General features: G+C 45.1%; 1 protein-coding gene across 1 annotated transcript in view; it reads right to left on the bottom strand.

Moving 5' to 3' along the window:
- Window positions 1-27,430, bottom strand: part of ITGA9 (integrin subunit alpha 9) — a 308,486-nt gene that overhangs the window by 62,440 nt on the left and 218,616 nt on the right. Inside the window, exon 18 of the mRNA XM_027859352.1 lies at window positions 17,275-17,425. Within this exon, the coding sequence (XP_027715153.1) occupies window positions 17,275-17,425 (151 nt within the window). The remainder of the gene's footprint in view (window positions 1-17,274; window positions 17,426-27,430) is intronic.

A 27,430-nucleotide genomic window follows, 5' to 3' on the forward strand; every position in this document is an offset into this window, starting at 1 on the left:
CAGTATCTTTCATGGTGCCTTCTGCATCCGCCCCTATTGCTCTGAAGGGCCTGAGCCCAACACAGGGTGAGTACTTCATAAATGGTGATTGACGGATGGACGGATTGAGCCAGTAAACCCTGATAGAGGGAAGAACAGAGTAGATGCGAAGAACCACCTAATGTCTCCTCTGACATTTCAGAGTCTTTTGTGTCCTTGGGGCAAACTCTGTCATTTGGTCTGTATCCTGGATGGCCCGTACCTAGGAAATCTTTCCTAGAGACATCCTGGATCAGAGAGGTATTTAAGGTGAAAGGTGGGTAAGTTCCTGGAGGAATCATGCCAGTGATGCTTCTTTCTCCCCCATCCTTTCTCACAGCCGCCCCCACCAACCTGATCCAATTAGCCTTTATTAAGGGTATAGGGCATCTGGGGCACAGATAAAATTAAAAACTCCACAAAGAGTTTACATTCCATAGGATGGATGCAACATTTACAGAGACAAGTCCAAGGCAGCTAGGTGGCCCAGGGGAAAGAGCATTCATCCTAGAGTCAGGAAGCCTTGAGTTTGAATCCAGCCTCAAATGCTTAATAGTGGTAGCACCCTGGACAAGTCACTTGACATCAGTCTGCCTCAGTTTTCTCAATTGTAAGATGGGGATAATAACAGCACCTACCTCTCAGAGTTACTGAAGTTCAAAAAAAGATAATATTTGTAAAGTACTTTGCAAACTTTACAGTACTACATAAGTGTTAGCTATTAACATAAATATGAATTATACACACACACACACACACACACACACACACACATATATGAGATGGATTTTGGAAGATCATACATTTGGTGTTGGTAGGGATCTTACAAGCCACCAGGTTCAACCCCCTTTATTCTACAGATGAGAAACTGAGGCAGGCAGAGGTTAAGTGGTTTACCCAGAGTCACACAGCTAGTAAGTGTCTGAGGCATGATTCAAACCCAGGTCTTCTTGACCACAAGTCCAGTGCCCCAGCCACCATGCAATGGATGGTGAGAACATTAACTGGAAAGGAATAAGAGAAGGCATTCTGCAGGAGGTGACCCCTGAGCTAAGCTTTAAAGGAAGCCAGGGATTCACACAGTCTGCATTTTCTTAGGAAAACTGTTTCCAGCTGTGGAAACCCCCCCACCACCACCACCACCAGCACCACCAGGCAGATATGGTCAGAAAGCAGCCAGCTGCAGCAGCTCCTCTGAAAGCCAACCACCTAAGAGTGTCCACAGCCTTTGTGAGAGCACCAAGTCCCCACGTCCAAGCCCCTGAACCCCACACGCACCTCAAAAGCCAACAGGTCCTTCCGTAGGAGGCCTCTTGGCCACCCAAAAATGTCCTTATACCCAAAGCTTTTCAATAACAACAACAATAATAATAGTAGTGAGCATTTACAAAACATGTAAAAGTTTGCAAAATGCTTTTCCTGCCTACATATATGAGCAGGGGGGCCTAGTTTATATGCTTATGTTAATAAGCCTCTAAGAGCACAAGGGATGGACCTTAGCGTCTTGCAGCTTCTAAAACGTGCCGAGTCTCTGAACCGCTATGAACTGTGCCCTTGTGACGTATTCCTGATCTCATGGAATCCTCAGTCCGTCAGTAATAAGGCCCAGAGAACAAAGGATACTGAACCCAAGCCAATTACTCTTTCTGGGGGTGAAATCAGACGGACTGTCAGGGGCTCTCAGATTTCATGTGGGGAGGAAGAAGTGGGAAAGGCCATCTCACCTGGCCCATGGGAAGGAGTGATTCAGTATTCTTTAAAAATGCCCACTGGACTGCTCTTACGGTGAGGGAGCTGGTTCTGACATCCAGCCTAAATTAGCTTCTTGGCAGCTTCCAACGGGTTCTGCCCTCTGAGGCCACGCAGCACAAGGCTTGGCACATTACATGGAAGGCTTAGCCTTCCAATATGTGAAGACAGCAAGCTTGACCTGCCATCTCCCTCCCCACCACCTCAAATCTTCTTTTCTCCAGGTTAAACAGAGTCCTGGATTTAGAGCCAGAGACCGGAAGCTTAGATTCCTGCTCATTACTCATTCCTGATATGACCTTGGGCAAGTCACTTCCTTTTTATGGGCCTTGGTTTACTCATCTTTGAATAAATGAGGGCGTTAGACTTGATGTCTTCCAAGGTCCTTTCCAGCTCTAAATCTATGATCAGAAAGCCAATGGAAGAGATAGAAAGTGTATCAAAAAATAGATAGAGAGAAAGACACATGAAGAGAGAGAGAGACAGGACAGACAGACGAGAGAGAGGATAGATAGATAGATAGATAGATAGATAGATAGATAGATAGATAGACAGACAGATAGATAGACAGACACAGACAGACAGACAAACAGACGAGAGAGAAAAATAGAGAGAGATAGGATGGATAGATAGATAGATAGACAGATAGACAGACGAGAGAGAAAAATAGAGAGAGACAGGATGGATAGATAGATAGATAGACAGACAGATAGATAAATAGATAGACGAGGGAGAAAAACAGATAGAAAGATAAACAGATAGATGGAGGACAGACGAGATAGACAGATACATAGATACAGAACTAGATAGATAAATATAGATAGGTAGGTAGGCAGACAGACGGGATAGATAGATAGACAGACAGATGAGAGAGAAAAACAGATAGGATAGATAGAAAGATAAACAGATAGATGGAGGATAGACGAGATAGACAAACAGATACATAGATACAGAACAAGATAGATAAATATAGAAAGGTAGATAGGCAGACAGATGGGATAGATGACAGACAGACAGATAGATGAGAGAGAAAAACAGGACAGATAGAAAGATAAACGGATGGAGGATAGACGAGATAGACAAACAGATACATAGATACAGAACTAGATAGATAAATACAGATAGGTAGGTAGGCAGACAGACGGGATAGATAGATACATAGACAGATAGATACAGCTATAGATCTAGATAGATCTAGATAGGCAGATATAGGTAGATAGATACATATATGCATATATACCTGTATGCACAGGTGTGAGTATACGTGTGTCTACACAGAAGTCAGTGCAGTTTTAAGCTCTGAGGACACTATGGGTCATGACACAGGGTCATAAGATCCCAGCTCTCAAGCCGGAAGGGACTTTAGAGGCCTTCTAGTCCAACTTCCTCATTTTACAGATAAAGAAACTGAGGCCCAAGGAAGGGAATTGGTCTTCCCAAGGTCCCACATGCAGGGTGCTCAAGGCAAGTTCTTTATGGGACAAACCAGAAAATGCAACGCAATTCAACAAGCATTAGTTATGAATGGTGAAAAAACCTAACTCCCAAATGGTCACCTAATTTTTACTCTATGATAGATGGTGAGATCCCACCCATAAGCACACCTCCTCAAGAAGGAAGGGAAAAAATCATCTCAGTGCCTGGGGAGATTTGGAATGTAGACCCAAAAAAGTCCAACCTTCACTCCTTTTATATTCGCTTCCCCTGGCAGTTATAACCACCTGGCAGACGCGAGGAAACACTGACTTCGATGATGGCCCCCAAATAATAGCCCTCCCTTTTATGTAGTTTGCTGTCCCCCAAGGTACCACATATTAAAACACAGAGAACACACAGGGAATAACAAGGGAGGTTTTTCATAAGACCCTGATGATACTGGGGTGTTCTTCCCAGTACTACTAAGGGAGAGGCTCCAAAAGAGAGCCCATGAAATGGGAAAAGGCCCCATGTGTGCCCCTGAGGAATTAAGCTGCTGAATCCACAAACTACAGCTTTGGGGCACGGGACAGCCTTCAGTTTGGGAAACACTTGTTGTCCTGAAAAATGGCATAAAAAAAAAATTTTGGATGTCTGAAAGAACTAGCTGGTAGAAGGATAACACCTCTTCTTCCTTCTGAGGAGAGGGAATCTGAATTCTTTCCCTCACGTCCAATGGGCAGCATCCTCTGCCAGCAGCAAAGCGAAGGGTGGCCTCCTAACCCATGGCAGCCTCAAGTTCAGTGCCTACATGCTTGTCTCACATTACCCTATTTACTCCAGAGGCCTCATGCAAAAGAAAAAGGCGGCTGTGTCCTTCCAGCCAAGCCAAAGAAACTCCCTTCCTAATGCCAAAGCCAATATTCTGCCCTGCTACTGATCAGAAAGCCGTCCTGGAGGCAGGATGTGCTTTCATGGAAGGCTAGTCATATTCCCTACCAGCCCGGAGAAAAACATACTGTGAGTTGGATTTCACTATGCCCCTAAGTAAAATTGCCTTTGGGGGAGATTTCTTTGCAAATGAAAAAACAGAAAGATTTGCATCTTGGGTTTTCTTCCACTTTTGCCTGTGATTTCATTGGCATGGGGAATTTCCAGCATCAAAACTCTCTCTACCCAGGCCAGTCATCGACTCCTCTGTAACTGACCATTTGAAAGAAGGCCCAGAGGTACTAAGTGATTAAACAAGTCACACATGGTCACAAAACTAGGCTTCATCAGAGGGATGACCCCAGGGCCAACCCTCTCATGTATAATGCCATGCTGTGACTACCTACGCCAGACTCAGCTCAGGCACTGCCTGGTGAAGCCTTCCTGGACTGTCCTAGTTATCACTCACTTGACCCTCCTTAAGCTACCTTGTTATTTATACACACACACTTGCACACACACACACTCAAGGAGGATGGGAGAGGATCTTGCAGAAGGTAGGATTTTAGGGAAAGGAAGGAAGCCTGGCGAGCTAGGAGGTAGAGCTGAGGAGAGAGAGTATGCCAGGCACGGGAGACAGCCAGGGAAAATGCCAAGAGATCCCAAAAGATCAACACTCTACAATAGGCTAGCTCTAAAGAGGTAACGCAGAACAGTAAAAATCGTAAAATCTTACTCTTAGGGAGAAAAAAACCAACTTCTCCAGTGTAAGAAGGGAGCAGTGTTGGAACATAGATCTGGGGGTCTTGACAGGCTCGGCAGGACATGACAGGAAGTCCACAAAACCTATTTCACATGCCCCTACATTAAGGGAGGCTTACGCACTCAGAGGGGGATGGTGACACCATCATTTTCTCTCCTAAAACAAACACATTCTGAATATTATGTTATGGTCCACATCCTGCACTTAACCATCAAGAAGCTGAGACATGTCCGGGGAAAAATGCCCAAGCTGCTGAGAGAGAATGAGATATGCAAGAACAGGTCAAAGGAACTGGTGCTGTTCAGTGCCGAGTAGAGAAAACTCGGGGGTTGGCAGCGGGAGGTGAGGGAGACAGACAGGCACGACGGCTGTATTCAAGTCTGCCGAGGAGGGATAAGGCTTGTCCAACTTGGCCCCTGAGGGCAGAATTGGGAGCAAGGGGGCATTGGCAAAGCAGAGCTTTGGGTTCAAAGTTAAGAAAAACCTCCTAACAATTAAATCTGTCCAAAGGTGGAATGGAAGCCTTGGGAGCCATTGACCCCTCCCACCCGGCACCTGGAGGTCTTCAAACAGGCAGGACGATGACTTGTCAGATCTCCATCCCGACCTGGCTTGACCAGAAGGACCACTGAGGTCTCTTCCAATTCTGACAGTCTCTAGTGAAAGACCTGGGTTTTTTTTCTAATAATATTGGAGCAGCTTCCAGAGGTTTATCCCTGGACATTTGTGGGCCCACAGCACAGGAGGATCAAAGTCTTCTGTCTGAAGGAGCTGTGAATCATTCTGTCCCTCCCTTCTTTCAACTGCCTCCCATTCAGCGGGCACTTGGGAAGCCTGCCTCTGGTCTGGGGGGACACCAGGCCTGTTTTCACCTCCCACTCCTTTTCCAGGCCTCCCCCTTCTGAGAGCACTCAAAGCTTTTATGGTTCATCTTTATATTGAGTTCACCCAGGGACAAACTGACTCCAGAAAAGAAAGACCCAAATCCCAGTCTCCTGCCAACTTTCCAGAATCATGTCAGGGACACACAGACCCCATAGCAGAGACGACTCTAGGGAGAGAGTTTTGAAGAGGCCTAGAGCAGACTTCCAGGTGAAAATGAGCCTTGTAAGGACAACATCTAGCCAGTTTAACCCAAGAACCAATGGTTTCTTCACAGAGTCAAAGATGTCAGAAGAGTGTCTTGGCGCAAGCTGTTAAGGAGAATTAATCAATGAATCAACAGGCATTTACTAAGCACCTCCTATGTGCCAAGCCCCGTGAAGAAACATCGGCATAGGCAAGGAGGCTCTCAGAATGAGTGGTGGGCTTGGAGTCATGTTGGACAAGCCACTTAACCTCTGAGCCTCAGTTTCCCTATGTGTAAAATGAAGAGGTCGAACCCTATGGTTTCTGGCGTGCCTTCTAGCGCTCCATCTATGATCCTTTCCCCCAGAGGCACACAGGAGCCTCTCCTTTTATCAAATGTCAGAAGAGACACAGGAGACATTCTGGGGAGCAGAAGGTATTGGGCAAATTCCAAGAATAACGTAGAAGGAAAAGAAGATTGTATTTGGGCCCAGCCCATAAGCATTACTTGGACATAAGTGAATGCTATCTAGGAATGGTGAATCATCAAAAAGGCCAGGCCCCAACAGTGTTTCCTGGCCACGGGTCAACATCCTCATGAAATTCTGGAGCCTAATAGAATGGGGGGCACAGATCTCCCAGGAGTCAAGGCCTACAAGCCAGCAAGAAGGCACATGAAGATGGACAGCAGAGGGTCCAAGCAGGAGCCGGGGGAGAATGTGCTTGGCTACTACTCTTGTTTTTAGAGACAGCCTAGAAAACATGGAGATGGGTGGCACACCGGACTTAAGGTCAAGTCATTCAAATCCAGCCTCTGTCTCTGGCTGACCTTGAGTGTGACCTTGAGTAAGTCGTGACTTAGAATCAGGAAGGCCTACATTAAAATCTCACCTTGGACGCTTACGAGCTGGGTGACGGAGCAAATCAGATCACCGCTCCCGGCCTCAGTCTCACAGGTGAGGACCTGGGAAATGGGAGGAGCGGCACCTAACTCATCGGTTGTTGTAACGAGGTGTTTGCTATGGAAACGTGAGACGTTGCTGTCGTTTTACCTCAGTTTTCTTATCTCCTCCGAGGTCTCTCCCAGCGCTGAGTCTGTGACCATCCATCTAGGCAGCCCAGGACAAGGAGCTGAGTTTGGAGCCTAAGGACCAGCCTTTGAGTTCTAGCTCTGCCACTGACTACCTGTGTAACCCTGGGTAAGTCACAAGATTTGGTGCAGGTCGTCTCGAAGGTCCTTTCCGGCTCTCAAGGGATGACTGTTTGGACCCTGAGCCCAGAGGAAGGCCTTGAAGACACTTCCGTGCCTCTGCAGGTTGGGGGAAAGGGAGTGCTGAGAGCTGTGTGGCCCCATGCTCCGGCCGTCAGAGCAGCCTGACTGCAGAGCGCATTTGTGACTAAATCCGTTCCATGAGAAAGTACAACCAGAGGCAGCGTCACTCCCGTCTCTGCATCAGGAACTCAGCCAACTCCACACATAACTGTAACGAGGGCGTAATGAGGCCCCCTACCACAGCCCAGCATGACGTCACAGATGCATTCACGTCAAGTTAAGAGCCTGGCACTGAGGAGGCAGCCCTGACAGGTCCAGAATCAGGAAAACTGAGACTAGGGGATTGGTTTTCTCCAAAGGGGCTTCTAACTTCTCAGGCAACTATTGCAGTAGCTGTTAACAGAGCCAAAAAAAACAAAGTTTAAATTTGACATTTCACTCCAGAACTAGAAAGGACTGCTGAGCAATGTCTGTTTTAAAAACTGCCTTTGAAGGGGCAGCAAGGTGGCACAGTGGATAGAGCACCGGTCCTGGATTCAGAAGGACCTGAGTTCAGATCCAGCCTCAGACACATAACACTTACTAGCTGTGTGACCCTGGGCAAGTCACTTAACCCCATTGCCTACCCAAAAGAAAAAAAAACTTAAAAAAAAAACTGCCTTTGAGGAGAATGAGGCTTTGAGCGGTCACTGGGAGGAGGGAAAAAGGCCCCCCTGGGATGACTTCACTGCGATTTAGAGCCACTCCTGAGCTCCCACACTGGTGCTTTTTCCTTCTGCCACCCCCTAGCTCTGCTCTCGTGTTTCCTAGAGCACAGACCCCATTCAATGAAAGCCCTCTGTCTGTGCAGCTGATATCAGTGCAGCTGATAAAGCACTGGGCGGGGAATCGGGAAGAACTGTTAAAATCTGGCCTCAGACACTTAATAGTCATGTGACCTTGGACAACTCTGTCTTACCCAGTTTCCTGATCTGTAAAACAGGGATTACCATAACACTCACCTCTGAGGATTGTTGTCAGGATCAAATGAGATAATAATTGCAAAGTGCTTAGCATAGTACCTGGCACACAGTAGGCATTATATAAATGTCAGCTTTTATTCTTATCATTCATTGCCATCTGTGAGCTAGAAGCAAAGTGGGTGAATGAATGGGTGAATGGTTGAGCACAGGGGCATATGAGTGTAACGGAATCTTCCTGGGCCATGAGAAAAGACAGTGGTGAGGAAGGCAAACATGCCTGGGGTGGTTCCCATCAACTTACACAGAACCAGAAGGAGATAAATGACTCACAACGTCATGGAAACACCACTAAAAGGAAACGGATCTCTGAGAAACCAAGAACTCGGGGATGGTCCCGGACGACGGATAAGGTAACACACTGTCTGTCCTCCTCCCAGCAGAGACGTGGGAACTCCTTGACGCAACGTCACACAGACTTGGCGGATGAGGTCTCGGGTGACTGGTTTTTGCATTAATGTTGTCACTATTGTTTTTGTTGTTACAAAGGGATCTTTGACCTGGAGGAGAGGGTGGCTGATAGAACCAACCCTCTGAGTCACAGCAAAATGAATGACATCAAAAAAGCTGAACGGAGAAGAACACATTGTCATTTGCCTCTAGAAGGTGGCGGTGGTGGCGGTGGCGGTGATAGTAACTGACCTTCAGAGAGACTTGAACATTTGCAAAGCAGTTAACATGTGGGATGTCACGGGATCCTAACAGCCACCCAGTGAGGTGGGTAGTACAGGTAGGGTTTTCCCCATTTTTATACATGAAGAGGGAATCAACTTGGAGATGAGAAGCCCTGGGTTCAAATCCCACCTCAGACACATCCTGGCTGTGTGAGCCACGGTTAAGTCATCTAACCTCTCATTGTCCTAAGCATCTAAGACTGAGGCACAGAGAAGGTGCCAAAATTCACTGGCAGAGTTTCCTCATCCAGGACATCCCCCAATGCCAATGAAATCACAAGTACCATCCTCAAGCCTGGGCTAATCTTACAAATGAGTAAAGTAAGACTGGGAGAGATTAAATGCCTCACCCACGATCACACAGCTAGCAAGCATCTGAGGCAGGATTCGAACTTGGGTCTTCTTGAGTCCAAGCCTAACAGTCCATTGACTATGCCACATCAACGTTCTGTATTCTGTTCCTCTGGGTTCCAACCTTCACCATGCCAAGCAGAAAATCCAAACATCCAAGGAAAAGACAGTCATAGCACCAAAAAGCAAGAAACACACCATTAGCTCCAGTTCTTTACCAATTGTGTCATGCACACGTATGTGCACACACGCACAGATATACTTAGGTTTACATGTTTGCATTCCCTCAGTGGAACGTAAGCTCCCTGAGGGCAGATACTGATTTGTTTGGTTTTTTGTCTTTGTATCCCCAGTACCATGTACAGTGCCTGGCACCCAGTAAAACCCTTAATAAATTATGTTTGAGGTTGGCTGCTGTGCACTAGAAGCATGACATTACAATCACATTCAATGTCCCAGACACACAGGCCTTTGATTATTCTCTAATAACTCCTCCGGGAGGGGGAAAAGGGCCTTGCCATCTACCCTGTTACTGCGGCCTCCTCCAGACCCTTGGGCATTGCATCACCCTATAGCTGCTCCTTAAAAGCACCTGCTCACTTGCACCAGTCAGGCTGAACAGAGAGAAAAGTAGGGGAGGGCCCACAAAATTCAGGGGTTTTTTAAAAAGCCCTCAACGTGGCATCAGAAAAGAGCTGGATTCGAATCTTCCCTCTCCAAGGTTTAGAGATGGAAGGGCCCTTAGAGGCCATTGAGTCCAAATCCCTCATTTTACAGATGAGGAAACTAAGGCCCAGGGACATTAAGTGACTCACCCAAGGTCACAGAATCAGGTACAAACTCCTGCTCAGCACAAAAGCCCGAGCAGCTTGGCCCTTTCATACCTTCCCAATCCTTTAACTTTTACTCCGCTCCACCCACTCCATGATCCACCAATGCTGCCTTCCTTCCTATTCCTTGAATACACAACCCTCCCACCTCCTGCCTTGGTACCGACCATCTGCCTCCACCTGGAGCCTGGGCTTGGAGTCAGGAAGACCCAAGTCCAAATCCAGCCTCAGAAACTAGCTGTGTGACCCTGGGCAAGTCACTTAACCTCCGCTGCCTCAGTTTCCTCATCTGTAAAGGGAGATAATACTAGCACCTTCCTAATACAGTTATTGTGAGGATCAAATGAGGTCATATTTGTAAAATGTTTAGCATAGCGGCTGGCACATAATAGGCACTATAGAAACGTTAGCTATGATTATTATTATCATGATCATTATTGTTATTATTACTATTATAGAGCATCACATATAATGCCAGATTGTTTTCCTTCTTTATTTCTGCTGAACTATTTTCCCCAGGGGAAGGATACATTTAGAAATGTAAGTGATGTAAAAATAAGAGTTATCTATGAAAATTTAAATGTCTGCTATAATTAACAGCACTACCAACAATAACCAAAACAACTCAGTCTTTGCTTTAAAGACAGCTTGGCATGGTGAACAGAGAGCCAGGAAGACCTGGGTTCAAGTGATGTGACTCTGGGCTGGTCATATGACTTACCTCAACCTCAGTTTCCATATCTGTAAAATGGGGACAATAGTTGTAACTATTTCACTGGGTTGTGAGGAGGGTCAAATGAGATCATCTACATAGAGTATTTTGCAAACTTCAAAATGTTCTGTGTCAACCATTATTATTACAAGCTATAAGATATATTATTACACCAACCATAAATGTCAGCTATTCTTACGATTATCAGATGCAACATAAAGCCAGCTAAAGCCATAAAACAGATCTGAAGACAAAGCCGCTCCAATAAAGCATTCCACCAAGGAATGATTTAAAATGGATGTCTGTACCCCTGTCCCTATCAGGGTCGGCCATGGGGAGTGGTCAGGGTCCCTGTCTCCATCAGGCTCAGCCATGGGAAGGTCAGGGTCTTTCTCATTTGTTCATTTTCATTCCAGAATGGACCCTGAGGTCTTTGCTACCGGAATGTTTTCCTGCCAGTGGAATTTGCCCATGCAGTGTGGTCCCCACCAGTTTGGACAAGAGCATTTGGATCTTGCTTTAAAGGAGAAACTTCAAGGCCAAAAGGAAGAAGATGGGCTTAAGCTAAGTCTGGAACGTTCAGCAGGAGAGACGAGAGGCCAGCTGAGGTGGGGGACAGAATCATGCGTTAAAAACCAAGAGGGATCCTCGCCCTTACTGTCTCCATTCAGGAAGCCCCTGCTAAAGACACCAAAGGCTAGGGAGCACTACAGCATAGAAGAAAAAGGAGAGACCACATGGAATCCTGGGAATGCCCACCTCCCCCCAACTGAAAACAACCCATCACGACGCTTATTCATTGTCTTGAACATAAGCGACAATAAAATAACTACCTTTACAGAGTGCTTTGGGGTTTGCAAGCTACCTACGTCTATACATATATATGGTTTTGTATGTACATACATTATGTGTGTGCTTGTGTGTAGGTGTGTAGGTGTGGAAAGAGAAGGGAAAAAAGAAAGAGAAAGAGGGAGGGAGGGAGAGAGAAAAGGGAGAGGAAGAACGCTGGATTGGGAGACTGGATTCTACTACACATTTATTAAATGCTGAATAGATGTCAGGCATAAGGCTAAGTGCTGGGGTTACAAATACAAGATAGCCCCTGCCCTCAAAGAGCATATATTCTAATGAGGAAAGGCAAATCCATAAAAAGGCTAAAAAGCAAGATGGTATGAAGGGGAGGGGAAGAGTGCGGAGACCCCAGACTGAGCCAGGTTAGAAGTAAGCATCACTGGCGAGGTTACTTTCTCAACTGGAGGTTCCAGAGAGAAACTCTACAAACATAGGAGGAGGCACAGAAGCGAAGGCGTGGACAGCCGGAGAAGGTTGCTGGGATAGAGGTGGAAACAAATCTGGAGAGCCAGAAGCTAAGCCGGGTTAAACTTTGAGTCTGGAAGACCTGGGTTCAGATCCAACCTCCAAGGCTTGTCAGCTGTACGACCATAAATGTCTCCCAATCTCTCTGAGCCTCAGGAAACTTTCTAGAACTTACCTACTAAGTTTAGTGGAAAGATCCCCTATCTGGATTCTCCACTTCCCTGACCAGACACCATGCCCCAGAGGATTTAACCCTTTCACCTCCAGAAACTCCTGCCTCAGGGTCCTGACTAGTCATTACCCCAGTCACCCAGTACAAGGAGGCCCGGCTCCAACCATGCCCCACTCCACTCCTCAGCCTTCTTCTCACAGCTACCTTGACACTGCACAAGTAAACTCCACCTCCAAGCTGCCATCATTACTTACTGAACCATAATCAAACCAATACTTCTGTTGCTCCTGGATAGGGCATGCCAACCTACACTTCTGGGGCCTCATTCAATCCTCAATCCAGTACCTTTCCAGTCAGTCCGTAAACCTTTATTAAGCACCTACTATGTGCCAGGCCCTGTGCTAAGTGCTGGGGACACAAAGAAAAGCAAAAGACAGTCCCTACCCTCAAGGAGCTCACAGTCTAATGGAAGAGGGAACATGCAAACAAGATATAAACAGAGTAAATCCAAACTAATCTCAGAGAAGGCTCTAGTATTAAGGGGGATTAGGAAAAGCTTCCTATAGAAGGGGGGATTTTTAGCTGGGATTTCAAGGAAGCCAAGGGAGCTGAAAGGAGGCAGAGATGAGGATTCCAGATATGGCCCACAGCCGGAGAAAATGACCAGAATCAGGGCACGGATTGTATTGTGTGAGGAAGATCAAGAAGGCCTTCCTGACCACCACGCACGTAGATGAGATGGTTCTTTCATTAGAGAGAATCCCTAGAAAAGGCAAAGACCTCCACGTTTCTAACCCCAGTGCTTAGCACATTTCTTGGCACATAGTAAACACTTCATAATTGCTGCTTCCTTCATTCATTCTTTCCAAAATCCATTAATCACATTCCATTATGCTCAAACAGCTGGATACAGAGTGTGTGAGGAACCCTCTTTTGGGACGTAGACACATAAAGACTCCCAAGTAAGACATATATATATATATATACATATATACATACACACACACACACACACACACACATACATACATACATATACATGTGTATTTACAGGGCTCCCCTTCTAGTAGGATTAGAACTTGGACTCCATTTCTCTCCTTGCACCATTTTGAGCAGTCTCTCTTGAAAGTGAAAAGAAAGAAACTCTAAAAACAAAGAAACTGACCTTTCTGAAGCCAAGACAGATGAACCCATAGACTCACTTTATAAGAGAAATTAAGCCCCTGCCCCTTCATTCCTCCTGCCATAAAGAACAAGCCTCGAAAGCCCAGAAAGCCAATTTTGTACTTAACAACCTATAAAAGAAGGCTTCAGGCGGCGTTTAACAAGGAGCTCACAGCTCTCCTCAGAAGGGCCCAGGTATGCGCTTCCTTCCCAACAACTTCCTCCCGTGCCCTAACCAAGGCCAGGACAAAGAGCGGTCAGAGAATCCTAAGGCTGACCAGAAACAAGTTTGAGAGGTCAACAAGCCAAGCCTCAGCTTCCTGTGGAGACTCCTGCAAGAGGCAATGTGGCCAAGTGGATGGAGTCAGAGGAATACTCAATCAGGGCGCCACGTATAAATCTAACTCAAGTCAAGGGGTCAGGTGGGGCAGGAGTAAGAGGAAAGAGATAAATGATTTTAACCACATTCTTATCTGAGCGGTCCAGTCATCGAGAAGCAATTATTAAGTACCTACTATGTGCAAAGAATGGCAAAAGACAGTCCCTGCCTTCAAGGAACTCACAATCTAATGGAGGAGAAAACATGCAAACATCTAGGTACAAGCAAGCTACAGACAGGAGAGACTGGAGCTAATTTGAGCACTGGCACTAGGGGCAACAGTGCTTCATAGTTTACAAAGCATTTTCCTCACAACTCCGGGCATTAGACAGGGCTTACATTCTTACCTCACTGGGGTAATGGAAGTAATCTGGGTTAAGTGACTTGCCCAGGGTCACACAGCTAGTAAGTATCTGAGATGGGGATTTGAACTCAGGTCCTCCTGCCTCCAGGGCCAGTGTTCTATACACCACTTAACCTACCCTGTTATCTCATTTTATAAGTTAATTAGCTGAGGCATCAGCCAGTCCACAAGCATTTATTAAGTGCTTACTATGGCTCAGAGTCACAAAGCTAAGGAAAAGAATCCCCAGACTAGACTTGAACACACATCTGCTCCCTCCGAGTTCAGGGCTCTGGCATCGGCCATTCTTGTCCCTTCTTGGGTCACTTTCTTTCCCCTAACAAAGCTTTTAAAAAAACAAACCTAATCCCCAACCCCTTTTCGTTGTCCTTAGCATCCTTCCCCAGCCTCAAGTCATGCTCTACTTACACCATGGTGCCATTGTCTTCTATTTATCCTTTATTAATATCTTTGTAGGGAGAGGGGAAGGTCAAAAGATGAGAGTGAAGGATGGCTGAATGGATAGATGGATGGCTGGCTGGCTGGCTGGATGGATGGACGGATGGATGGATGGATGAACAGAAAGAGAGACAACTCAAGAAACTTGAGATAGGGCACCTCTATGTGAAATTTTGCCTCAGTTTACAAAAAGTCATTAGGGAAGAGGGTGCTTTGCCACACTTCCATCTGAGGGCCTCAAGGATCCCTGCTTCGCTTTGAATGCAGAGCCCCAGTCACCCATGTCAAAGGACAAAGCAGCTAGCCAGCAGGAAGCTGCCATGTTGCACACTCAATCTCTCCCTCCCCATCCAAGTCCTCACTTCTCCAGAGTTATGAAATAGTAAAGCAATGTTGGCAATCATAGACAAAAAACAAATGCCATCCTACGTATTTCAATTATAGCTACAATAAAACCTCAGAAAGGGTACCACCTCCCAATTTCCTGGATCTCTCTAACTAACTCATCTAACTAAGAGATGCTTCACACTTTTTTGATTATTGTTAAAACTGTGTGCAAGGAGGCTGACCACCTTCCCAAAGTGCTAAACTTCTGGAAACAGAATGCTTACATTTGGAAAATCCCAGGGGCTCTGGTGACTCTACCAGGAAAGGGGGGGAGGGGAAGGGAAGTCAGCATGTCCATCAAGACTGTGAGAAAGAGCCCTGGGCTCTCGATTTCCCAAGAAGCCCTTGACCCTAGCGGTGCCCAGAGAGGCTGAGAAGAATCTACAAATGAGGCCTGGGCCAGATCCACAAGCAGCCTGGATCCTTCCTCAGGCTACTAGGGTCAAGTCTGGGCCCTTTGAAGACTGACAGAAAATAAAAAGCAGCAGTGGCCCCTTGAAGAGGATGTCACCATAATTGGACCTGCTTCTTTCATGGTAATTTTCCTATTAACTCCCATTAAGTCCTTTTTTTTTTCACCCTGCCCCCCTCCTCCTTACATACATACAGGGTATATTTATCAAAATAACATTTTCTCCCTTTAAAGGGTACTTTTTAAAAGTTGTAACATAAGCCTTGGTTTTAAAAAAGAATAAAATACAATTCTTCCTTTTCAGCTTTTAAATATATATATATATATATACACACACACACACATATACATATATATATATACATACATATATATATACATATATATACATACATATATATATAAGGGATGGGCAAAGGGGTAGGGGGGATAGAGGAGGGGAAGGAGCAGAGTAGCTTAAAGCTTACCCCCAACCTGTGTGCTCTGTAGGGCTCTAGGACAATAGAGCTGGGGGGGGGGGACTGCAGAGACAATGCAGAGGAATGGCCGCCATACTGGTAGTTAGACATGGGTTCAGAAACAAGTCCTCCCACTCTGAATCTGTGTCATTTGGAGCAAGTCATTTTATCTCTATAGGCCTCAGTATCCTGTTCTACAAAAGGAGGAGGTTCAAGTAACTGGCCTTTCAGGTCCCTTCTAGCTTCAAATCCTTCATCCTATGAACTCAATAGCATTAGCACCATCTCTGATCAGAGCAAGGAACCTTTTCATTCTATTTTCCCTAAGCATTCATCAACATGGTCTTCTCCTTTCCGGCAGTCATCCAAAAAGCCTTCCTGGTTTTCCAGGCCTAGCCTTTCCTATGAAAAACTATCTAAGCTCTAAACAAATACTCCCTTCTCCCACCTGGCAGCCCCTCTCATTTGTGGCTGTGATTTTCTATGTTGGGAACTATCCTTCCTAGAAACATCCAGTTCCCCAGCCAATGTGGCAAGAATGTGCCCCTTCCTATAAAATCCTCTGACCCTCTTCAGCATCCCCAGGGTGCCCTCATGTCTGGCAGGCATGGTAAAAATTAGGTGGAATGGAGCCCCAAACCCAGGGGGCAGCCTGTCCTAGGACTGTCATCGTCCTGCCATCCCCTGCAGATCTGTGTATCCAAGGTTCCAAGGAGTGTCTTGATCCATGGGGTCATAGACTTAGATCAGAAGGGACTTTCAAGACCACTGAGTCCAACATCTTCTTTTTATATACAAGAAAACCGAGGTACAGAAAAATCAAATGACTTGCCAAGGTCCCTCAGACAGTATGTCTCTAAGGCAGGATTTGAAACCAGATCTTTCTGACTCCAAGTCCAGTGCCCTATCCACTCCACCAAGTTCCTTCTCCCTTCCTTGCCCTTCCTCATCCTGCTTTGGAGATGTTGGCAGCTGCCCTAGAGTCTGGAAGGCAGACGATAGCCTCCAATCCTTCCCATATTGCCCTTGTCTCCCGCTCTGAGTTCCCATCCCAGGGCATCTCACATTAAACCATCCAGCTTTCCTTTGTGTGAGTTCAAGAGCACCAAAAAAGGCCTATTGTCTTGTATTCCTGGCTGGTCTGATTCTTTGATGAAATCCCCCTTTAAATCCACGGGCAACAGTGACAAACTAGGGCAGCTCCTATCAGTAATTATCATCTTTGACTGTATCTGAATCACCTTCCAAGCAGAGAAACAAAGTCATCCCCCTGCTCAGGACCCAAACACGTCCATGGGGGAGGAGATCAAGGTGTCCTGCTCTGAGATGGCAAAATCTTGGAACGGAGGAGGGCCACAGTCGGGGTTTGAGTAGACTTACCTTTTGCCACATGTTGATGAAAAACAGCTCTCGAGAAACATTGAAGGAAACATTGGCATCGTAGGCATCATCCCCCAGGTTGGAAATGGAAATGTTAAGAGAAAGATTCTTTACGGCTCCCAGGGCCAGGTATGGTGTTTCTGCATCGACGCTGTAATTATAAATAGAAGGACGTTAGCGTGGACCAGCAAGGTTCCTGGCGGAAGAAGCAGGCGGGCAGTGGACATGCAGGCAGGTCTAGCTTTATGTAAATTCTCATTATACAAATTCAACTTTACATAAAGAATTCTGAAAGACATCCTCATTCAAAAAAAAAATGCCAATGTTAACTTGACTGTGCAATCTATGCTTTCTCCCTCTGCTCCTGCCCCTTGGCTCGGTGCTCATCGGCTCCCCACCCCCACATGAAAGCAGAAGGACGGACTGACAAAAGCTCCCAAGCGCTCTCCAGGCCTCTCTTCCTCAGGATCACAAGTATTTATGAAAATCCTTTAAATACTGAAGCATAATGGTCATTAATAATGTGATGAAATCGAGATGAACCTCTGGCCTGAAGACAGAATTCATAATTCCACACTTTTTTAGGTGGCGACCAAGAAATACACAGAAGTTATTACACCAAGTAAGATTGATATTGGACCGTGAACTCCCTGAGAGAAGGGAGTATCTTTTGCCTCTTTGGGCATCCCTAGCCCTTGGCACAGTCAGTGCCTTTGATCATAGTAGGTACTTAATGCTTATTGATCGATTGATAGTGATTGATTGATGTGGAAAGCACTTTTAAAACCTTAAAGTACTATATGAATACCACTGGCTATTATTTTATGAGCGAAGGAAGAAAGCTTGTGATTTCATCCACGTAGGAAACTGCAGGAACAGAACTCCCTTTGCTGGTAATGACTCGACAGTAACTTACAGTCTCAGAATGTTGACTTCAGCACTGAGAGGTGCCTTGGTCACATAGTCTATTATCCCCTCTGGGTCAGAAGCAGGATTTGCACCTGGATCCTCTGGACTCCAAGGCTGGCCTTCTGGGCACAGCCTCAGCCACTGGCTCCTCGGCTTCACCCTGGCCTTCTTTTTGCCACCCAGCTTGCCACTGCCAGATGTCATGCCTATGCTTAAGCTAAGCTACCAAGCTTTGGAGTTCCCACTCTGGGGCCATGCCATCCTTATTGGTGAGAGCATGAGCACACATTCGAGTAGCCCAGGACATCTCACCAGGGCCATACCCCAGCCTCAACCATCTTGCTGCTAGCCACCACCAGTTCCAGCCCTGCCCCTCTCATTCACCTCTTACTCTGGGCACATAATCACATCAACCCTCCCAGTACTCCCAGACAGAGGTCCTCCAAGGTTCTAATACCACCCCTGGGATTCTGCATTAGAATGTAAGCTCCCTGAAGGTAAGAATGTTTCGTTTTTGTATTCATATCACCAATGCTTAGCAGGGTGCTCAAAACATAAAACAAGTACTTCCTAAATGCGTATTTATTCATTTCATGTTGCTCTATTTTTTTTCTGGATATTGCTCTATGAGGGGGGAAAACAAGGTTAATGCATCCTTGGGTGGGCCTGCCTGGACAATAACAAGTGGTTGGAATTATGCGATGCTTCAATTAGCTACCACAGGTGAAAATGGGGGCTCTGAAAGGAGGAGGGGAAGTTATGAGTGTCCACCCACACTGTTCTTTGAGATGGAGGACAAGCAACCAGAACCATCCACCCCCTGAAAATTCTGGCTTTCCTACTTTGGAAGTAAAAGCACTGATGACTTGAATTGATCGACATTTTTAATTTAGGAGAAAATTCCAAATCCCTGTGTTGGTGCCAAGAAAGTGGGACCCTGACCCCCAAGTGATTGCTGCGGTTATTTATTATGCAGCCTAATTTAATTCTAACTGAACTCAAGGCTATTTCTGTCCCATCTCGGGGATTTAAGGCATCACACTCAAGGACATTTGAGAAAACGCTTTCAATTTGAACTTGAGTAGAAATTATAGGAATTAGTGCCTGTCATCCTATCACAGAATGGCATCATCCTAGGTGGCACAGGGCCTTTGCTCATGGCTATGTCTCATGCCCAGAATGGCCCCCCCACCCCCACCTCTTAGATTCTCCCTTCAAGGCAGAAGTCAAGTGCCACCTCCTACATGAGGTCTACCCTGATCTCACCATTGCTAATGAAGGGATCCTTTGCCTTCAAAATTGCTATTTACTTTGAATGTATGGTGTGTTTACCTTATGCCACATATACAAAGTAAACGTGCCATGTTCTTGGCCGTTTACTTTGTATATGTGGCGCATTTATTTTGTATAAGGGATATGTTTACTTTGCATATATGACACATTTACTTTGCATATGTGACACATTTACTTTGTATATGTGGTGTGTTTACTTTGTACATGTGATGTGTTTACTTTGTCTGTATGGCACATTTACTATCTCCGTACATGTATCTCCCCCAGGATAATATAAGTTTCTTGAGGGCAGGGCCTATTTCCTTTTCATCAAGCCCTAGCCCTAGAATGGTGTCTGGAACATAGCCTATGCTTAATAAACACTTGTTCTATAAATGACTAGTGACTTCAGAAACAATAGCTAGCTTCCAAATTATGATAAGTGACATTGGAAAAGTCACCTTGTCAATTTCTTCACCTGTGTAATAGGGATAATTCTCTCTACCCAGATCAAATGAGATAATTTCTATGAAGCACTTTATCAGTTAAGGATATAAATGTTAGCTGTTGCTGGTGTTGTGATTCTATTTAAAGGATTCAAAGAATCATAGTATGACAAAGCTGAGAAGAACCTCGGAGGGGCATCTGTTTCAACCCTCTCATTTTGAAGATGAGAAAAACTAAGGCCCCATTATAGGCTTATAGGATCCTTGACCTAGAGTAGAAGAGACCTCAGAAACAATGTAGTCCAACCCCAAAATAAATATCATCATCATCATTTGTATTTATATAGTGTCCAGGCATTGTGCTAAATGCATTTTATAAATATTATCTCACATAACCCTCACAACAACCCTCCAAGGTTGGTGTTATTATTATCTTTATTTTAATGTTGAGGAAACTGAGGCAAACAGAGGTTAAAGGATTTGCTGAAGGTCACACAGCTAGTGTCTGAGGCTGGATTTGAACTCAGGTCTTCTTGACTCCAGGTCCAGCACTCCATCCACTGCATCATCTAATTACCTCATTTTACAAGGAAGGAAATTGAGGCCCAGAGAGAATAAGTGATTTTTTTTCAAAGTCACCCAGATCATAAGAAACAGAGTCAGGATCTGAACTCTGGGTCTCTGACTACAATGCTAGTGCTTGTTCTACCATACAATCCTTCTTCCACTTAGAGAGACAAATTTTTAAAAACTGAAATGCAAGCACACACACGTCAAATTGTCAAAAATCATTATCAGTAATAAAAGTCAATGATGGCAGGGCTGTGGAAAAACAGGAACACTCATTCCCTAATGGTAGAATGACAAATTTGTCAACCTTTTTTGGAAAGCAATCTGGCAGTATACAGTAAAAGTTACAAAAATAGTCTTACCCTTTGACACAGTAATTCCACTTTCAGGATTATCCCCTGAAGTGGTATCCCAAAAAGAGAGCTCTCTGTTGAAAGATTTTCATAGCAGCATTGCGCATATTTTTTTTAAAACCCTGAAAGCAGCCTACATATCCAAAAATAGAGTGATGATTAACTAAATGGTGGTATATTGATGTCATGGAGTACTGGAATGTAATTAAAATGACAACGATGAGGAATACAAAGAAATCTGGAGAGCCCTTTATGAAGCAATGCAAAGCAAATAAAAAACAGAAGAATATAATCCCCACTAACTATAGTCATAGGAGGAAAAGTAAATCAGAATGAATGAATAAAGAATGCTGAAGGGGACTTAGCAGAAGGGACTCAAATCTACACAGGCATAGCTCATTACTGCACTTCATTTTATTGTACTTTGCAGATACTGTGACTTTTACAAATTGAAAGTTTATGACGACCGACCCTGCATTGAGCAAGTCCATTGGCGCCATTTTTCCAACAGCATTTGCTCACACCATGTCTCTGGGTCACATTTTGGTCATTCTCACAATATTTCAAACTTTTTCCATTATTATTACATCGATTATGGTGATCTGTGATTAGTGATCTTTGATGTTACTGTTGTAATTGTTTGGGGGAACCACAAACCATGCCCACAGAAGATGGTGAACTTAATCGATAAATGTTGTGTGTGTTCCGACTCCTCCACCAACCTGCTGTTCCCCCTCATCCCGCTCCTTGGGCCTCCCTCAACCCTGAGACACAACATTATCGGAATTAGGCCAATTAATAAACCTATGATGGCTTCCAAGTGTTCAAGTGAAAGGAAGAGTCAATCAATGGGGCAAACTTCATTATTATCTTATATTAAGAAATTTCCACAGCCATCCCAACCTTCGGCAACCACCACCCTGATCAATCAGCAACCATCGACTTTAAGGTAAGACATTCAACCAGCAAAAAGATGAGGGCTCGCTAAAGGCTAAGATGATGCTTAGCATTTGTTAGTAATAAAGTATTTTTAATTAAGATATGTACATTTTTAAAGACATAATACTACTGCACACTTAATAGGTTATAGTATAGTGCAGACATAACTTTTATATGCCCTGGGAAACCAGAAAATTTGTATGACTAGCTTTATTGTAATATTTGCTTTATTGCAGTGGCCTGGAACCAATCCCACAACATCTCCAAGGTTTGGCGTAGAGTTACAGTGCTTTATGTGATGAAATCAACTTACAGGTAAATAAATAGTCACAAATAAGTATCACTGCCTGCTAATATTTAATATCAAGGTTTTTTCATTGGAGGAGAGGAGAAAAGAAAAAGGGAGAGGAGGAGATGAAATTAAAAAAGGAGGAAAAGAAGGCATTTTGTTATGTGTCAGAAACTGTGCTAAGCACTTCACAAATACTATCTCATTTGATCCTGGAAGGTAGGTGCTATTATGATCCCCATTTTACAGTTGGGAAAACTGAGACAAAGGTTAAGTGACTACCCAGGGTCACTTAGTAAATGTCTGACGTCAGATTTGAACTCAGGTCTTTCTGACTTCAGGCCCAGGGCTCTATCTACTGTGCCACCTAGAAAAGTCAGGTCAGGAGTTCAAGCGACTTCTCCATGGTGCAATCCATTAATGTGAGAGCCAAGAGTCACCCTCAGGTCTCCAGGACTGTAGATTTATGAGCAATGCGTTCAGAGACCAAGAGCCCCATTGGTTCATACACCCCAGCTTCACTCCCAACACCAGCTGCAGCCACAGGGCCAGCCCAAGCGAAGGCAGGGCTGGACACAATGGCCTTTCAAGTTGGAACTCTCTCCTCCACTGCCACGCCCTCAGGAAGTGCTGCCCTGAGCGGGCCCCCTGTCATCTAATCTAGAAATAACAGCGGCCCCTGTGAAGGACAGCGTCTGAGCAAACATTCCTAGAGGCTTCAAACAAGCAGGCCCTGCTCCTGGCCACCCCAGCCCAGGGGGGGCCAGTTTGTTTATAGAAGAATAATGGAACTCTTTGTCAACCAATTTTCTCCCCCAAAGAGTTTTCTCATCCCTTCCACTGTTGTTCATCTCTTGATGGGAGAAGCACCACAGCTGAGTTGCATGTGAAGTATCTCTCACAATATTTTTGAGTGTATTAAAGGCCAAATAGAAAGGCAGTGAGGTATAGTGGATAGATGAGCTGGCCTTGGGCTCTGAAAAGGCCAGTCCTGCCTCTGACATGTACTGGTTGTATGACCCTGGACCAGTCACTTACCCTCAGGGCTCAATTCATCCCTCTAAGATGGGATGTTGAAAATCAAGCACAAATCTGCCTTGTGGGAGGGCATTTCCTGTCCCAATGAAAAACCAGGTCCAGTCCTGGAGGACCTAATTACAGAAAGAGGTCAAGTGCATAGTCATCAACTATGACAGCAATAAAGTCCTTCTGCTCGGACCATTGCTGATAACTATGGTTATCAAATGAAAATCAGGCAGTGGGAGGAATCCCAGCTCTACCTCTACCTGCCTGTGTTACCTTAGCCAAGTCACCTTCCCCTCTGGGCCTTTCTTTCTTTATCAGTAAAATAAAGGCACTCGGAATATTAGATCCTATGAGCTCTGGGGGTGGGGGGTGAGAGGGAAGTGGGGGGCTTCAGTGGGACACGAAATGCCCCCTGCCAGAGCACATCAGCACTTCAGGGGATAATCCTGAAAATGGAATTACTGTGTCAAAGGGTAAGACTATTTTTGTAACTTTTACTGTATACTGCCAGATTGCTTTCCAAAAAAGGTTGACAAATTTGTCATTCTACCATTAGGGAATGAGTGTTCCTGTTTTTCCACAGCCCTGCCATCATTGACTTTTATTACTGATAATGATTTTTGACAATTTGACGTGTGTGTGCTTGCATTTCAGTTTTTAAAAATTTGTCTCTCTAAGTGGAAGAAGGATTGTATGGTAGAACAAGCACTAGCATTGTAGTCAGAGACCCAGAGTTCAGATCCTGACTCTGTTTCTTATGATCTGGGTGACTTTGAAAAAAATCACTTATTCTCTCTGGGCCTCAATTTCCTTCCTTGTAAAATGAGGTAATTAGATGATGCAGTGGATGGAGTGCTGGACCTGGAGTCAAGAAGACCTGAGTTCAAATCCAGCCTCAGACACTAGCTGTGTGACCTTCAGCAATTCATTGTTCATTGGCCGAATTCCAATAATGTTGTGTCTCAGGGTTGAGGGAGGCCCAAGGAGCGGGATGAGGGGGAACAGCAGTATTCTTGGCTGCCAGGAGTCCTGGCCAAAGTGACACATACTCGACATCCCAAAAGTCTTGGGCCCCTTTTCAGTTTTAATAGCTTTAAGTATGGTATGTTAGAAAGAGCACTGACTTCAGAATCAGAGGGTCTGAGTTCAAATTCCGCTCCTGAGGCTTACTAGCTGTGTGACCTTGGCCTGTCCTTTCACCTCAAGAAGACTCAGTTTTCTCTTCTATGAAATGAGGGAATTAGACCAGGTGGCTTCTGAGGACCCTTCTAGCTTTACCCTAGACCTCTGAGGAAGACCTCCAGCCCTTCCTGTCTCTGACAGCATCCCCCCTCCACCTCACCACCCAACCAGAACAATCTTTCATACTGGCAAGGGAAGGAATCAGAATTCTGTCACCAATACCCACACTGCTCAGCCTCGTGGCAAATGAGCAACAGAGGGAACCCTTCCTTTATACCCTCAAAATATTAGAGGAAATAACATCATTGGGGATGGGAATAACTGTTTGTTTTCCCATAATTCTGGTACCAAAGATGATACCAAAGCAGCCACAGAATATTGGAATCAAGAGGGACCTTGAAGGTAGTCTATGCCAGCCCAGCCCTGACCAAGAATCCCCTTTAAGATGCTTCTAACAAGCGGCCACCCAATCTTGGCCTGCAGACCTCCAGTGGGGGGAATATGGGAACCAACTACTTTCCCGTACTTTTAGTTGCCTCCAAATTTTAGTAAGTTTTCCATAAGCATAAGCCTAAAGGTACCTCTTGACACTCTCCACCATTTTCTTTTTTTTTTTTTGGCTAGGCAATGGGGTTAAGTGACTTGCCCAGGATCACACAGCTAGTAAGTGTTATGTGTCTGAGGCCGAATTTGAACTCAAGTCCTTCTGAATCCAGTGCTGGTGCTCTATTCAGTGCGCCACCTAGCTGCCACCACTCTCCACCATTTTCAATGCATCTTACAATCTCATTAGCCTTTTCAGCTGCCCTAACACACCAGGGCCTCACTGGAAGCTTGCTTTGAGACAATCAGCTGCCTGGCCTTGAAGCCCCCACCTTCCTACCTTCTACTTGGAAAGGTGATTATATTTTTAACCAAAACTGTATCTCAAAAGCAAAGACACAAGTAAAATTCAGAAATAATTTAAACAAGTAAAACTGTGCCCCTGGCTTTGCAAAAAAAAAAAAAACAATTACTGCCATATCACTTAAGAGCCAAAAGGGAACTTGGATAACATCTAAGCCAATTCTTTGATATATCATGTTGTCTCCCCACCCCTAAGTAAGTTTCCTCTTAAATGCCCAAAGAGAATTTCCTGAGTTCCTGAAGTCATGGAATTATACTAATGTTAGTGCCATATCACACTAAAAACCAGTAACCAAGCAAACTGTGGAATAGTCAAGGAAATGTGCTCAGCCTAATTTCCCAGAGCATTCACAGCCAGACCTTTAAATCCCAGAATGCCCAAGGCAATGGGGATGATGGAGGCCAGATGGTCTGATCATATCCATTAATTAATCAGTCCACAACCGTTTATGGAGCACTTACCATATCCTGGGCACTGGTGCTACAAGCTGGGGAGAGAAAGAATGAAGCAACACCATGTGTCTCACTGTTCAAATGTGGAAACTGAGGCTCAGATGGGAAAGGAATTTCACCAACTTTCCTTTGGAAGGGACCTTAGAGATCATGTAAGTCCAACCCATAGCTGAACGAGGATTTCCTCTCTACCACTCCAAAGTGGTCATCCTTCTCCTCCCAGGGGCCTCACTTGTTACAAAGCATTCGATCAAGGCTAAATCTGTCTCTCCACTTTCTAATGATGATAATAATAATAATAATAATAGCTAACATTTATATGGAGCAGCTAGGTGGTGCAACAGAGAGAGCAACAGATCTGGAGTCAGGAAAATCTGAGTTCAAATCTGGCCTCAGACACTTAATAGTTGTGAAACCCTGGGCAAGTCACTTAACCCTATTTGCCTCTGTTTCCTCATCTGTAAATGAGTTGGAGAAGGAAATGGCAAACCACTCCTATACCTTTTCCAAGATAACCCCAAACAGGGTCACTAAGGGTCAGAAATGACTGACCAACATTTTTATAGCACTTACCATGTGCCAGACACTTGTGCTAAGCTCTGTACAATGATTATCTTACTTGATCCTCACAACAACCCTGGGAGGTAGCTGCTATTATTAACTACTGAGCAAATGGAGGTTAAATGACTTGCCCCGGGTCCCACAGCTAGTAAGTGTCTGAGGCCAGATTGGAACTCAGGTCTTCCTGACTCTGGTTTCAGGGCTCCATCCACTGTACCACCTAGTTCTGCCTTTAGGCAAGAAGCAGAAGAGTCTTCACCTTCTTCCACACAGTAGTTTTCCAAAATCTTGAAGATGACTATCATTCATTCCCTGGGGCTCAGACTGCTCTTCCCCAGACTAATCATCGCCCCCTTCTGCATCCAGACTGGCCTCCTCCATAGCCTCTGCTGCCTATCAGTGTCCTTCCTACCCTGGAAATGTCAGAACTAACCTGGGTATTCCAGGTGTGGCCTGTCCAGGGCAGGGCAGAGTGGGCTGATCTCCTCTGTATTCCTCTCAAAGATACGGGGGGGCACAGGACATAGAACACTGGAAACGGAACCAGGAAGACCTTACCAGCCGTATGACCAGGGGCACACAGGAACACAGAACACTGCATAGAACATAGAACACTGGAAATGGAACCAGGAAGACCCGAGTTTAAAGCTTATTAGACACTTATTAGCGGTACGACCAGGGGCACACAGGGTCATTTAAACTCTCTGTACCTCAGTTTCCTCATCTATAAAATGGGGATAATAATAGCAACTACCTCCAAGGGTTATTATGAAAATCAAATAGCAAATTATGCATAAAGCACTTTGCACCCTTCAAGTCCTATATAAATGCTAGCTATTACTATTATTATAAGATCACATTTTCCTGTTGGGTTACCATGAGATACCATGCTGATGTATACTGAGCCTCCAGTTGTAAGATCCAAGGCCTGAGACCTGGAAGGTAGCTTGCCAACCTCCTCCCACAATGATGAGGTAGTGAGTGTTGGAGCAGGATTAGAACTCGGGAATCCTCATCTCCCAGCCACAGCTCTTGGAGAAAAGAAAAGTGACCAAAATGACTTGAGGCAGGAGCCAGCCTTGGTTAACGGAGATCTCCTGAGCTTGCCATAGGGCCCAAGCTCTGAGAGTTCTCCCCAGTCTACAGGAAGTGGATGAAGCCGTATTTGTTTAACTTTCTTAGCTCACTGTCGTTAACAGCTGCCTTTCACTTTGGGTCATCATCTCCTGCAGTGAAATGTCAAAATATTT

The sequence above is a fragment of the Vombatus ursinus genome, unplaced genomic scaffold (assembly GCF_900497805.2).
Source record: "Vombatus ursinus unplaced genomic scaffold, bare-nosed wombat genome assembly UNPS02014166.1, whole genome shotgun sequence".
Classification (NCBI taxonomy): Eukaryota; Metazoa; Chordata; class Mammalia; order Diprotodontia; family Vombatidae; genus Vombatus; species Vombatus ursinus.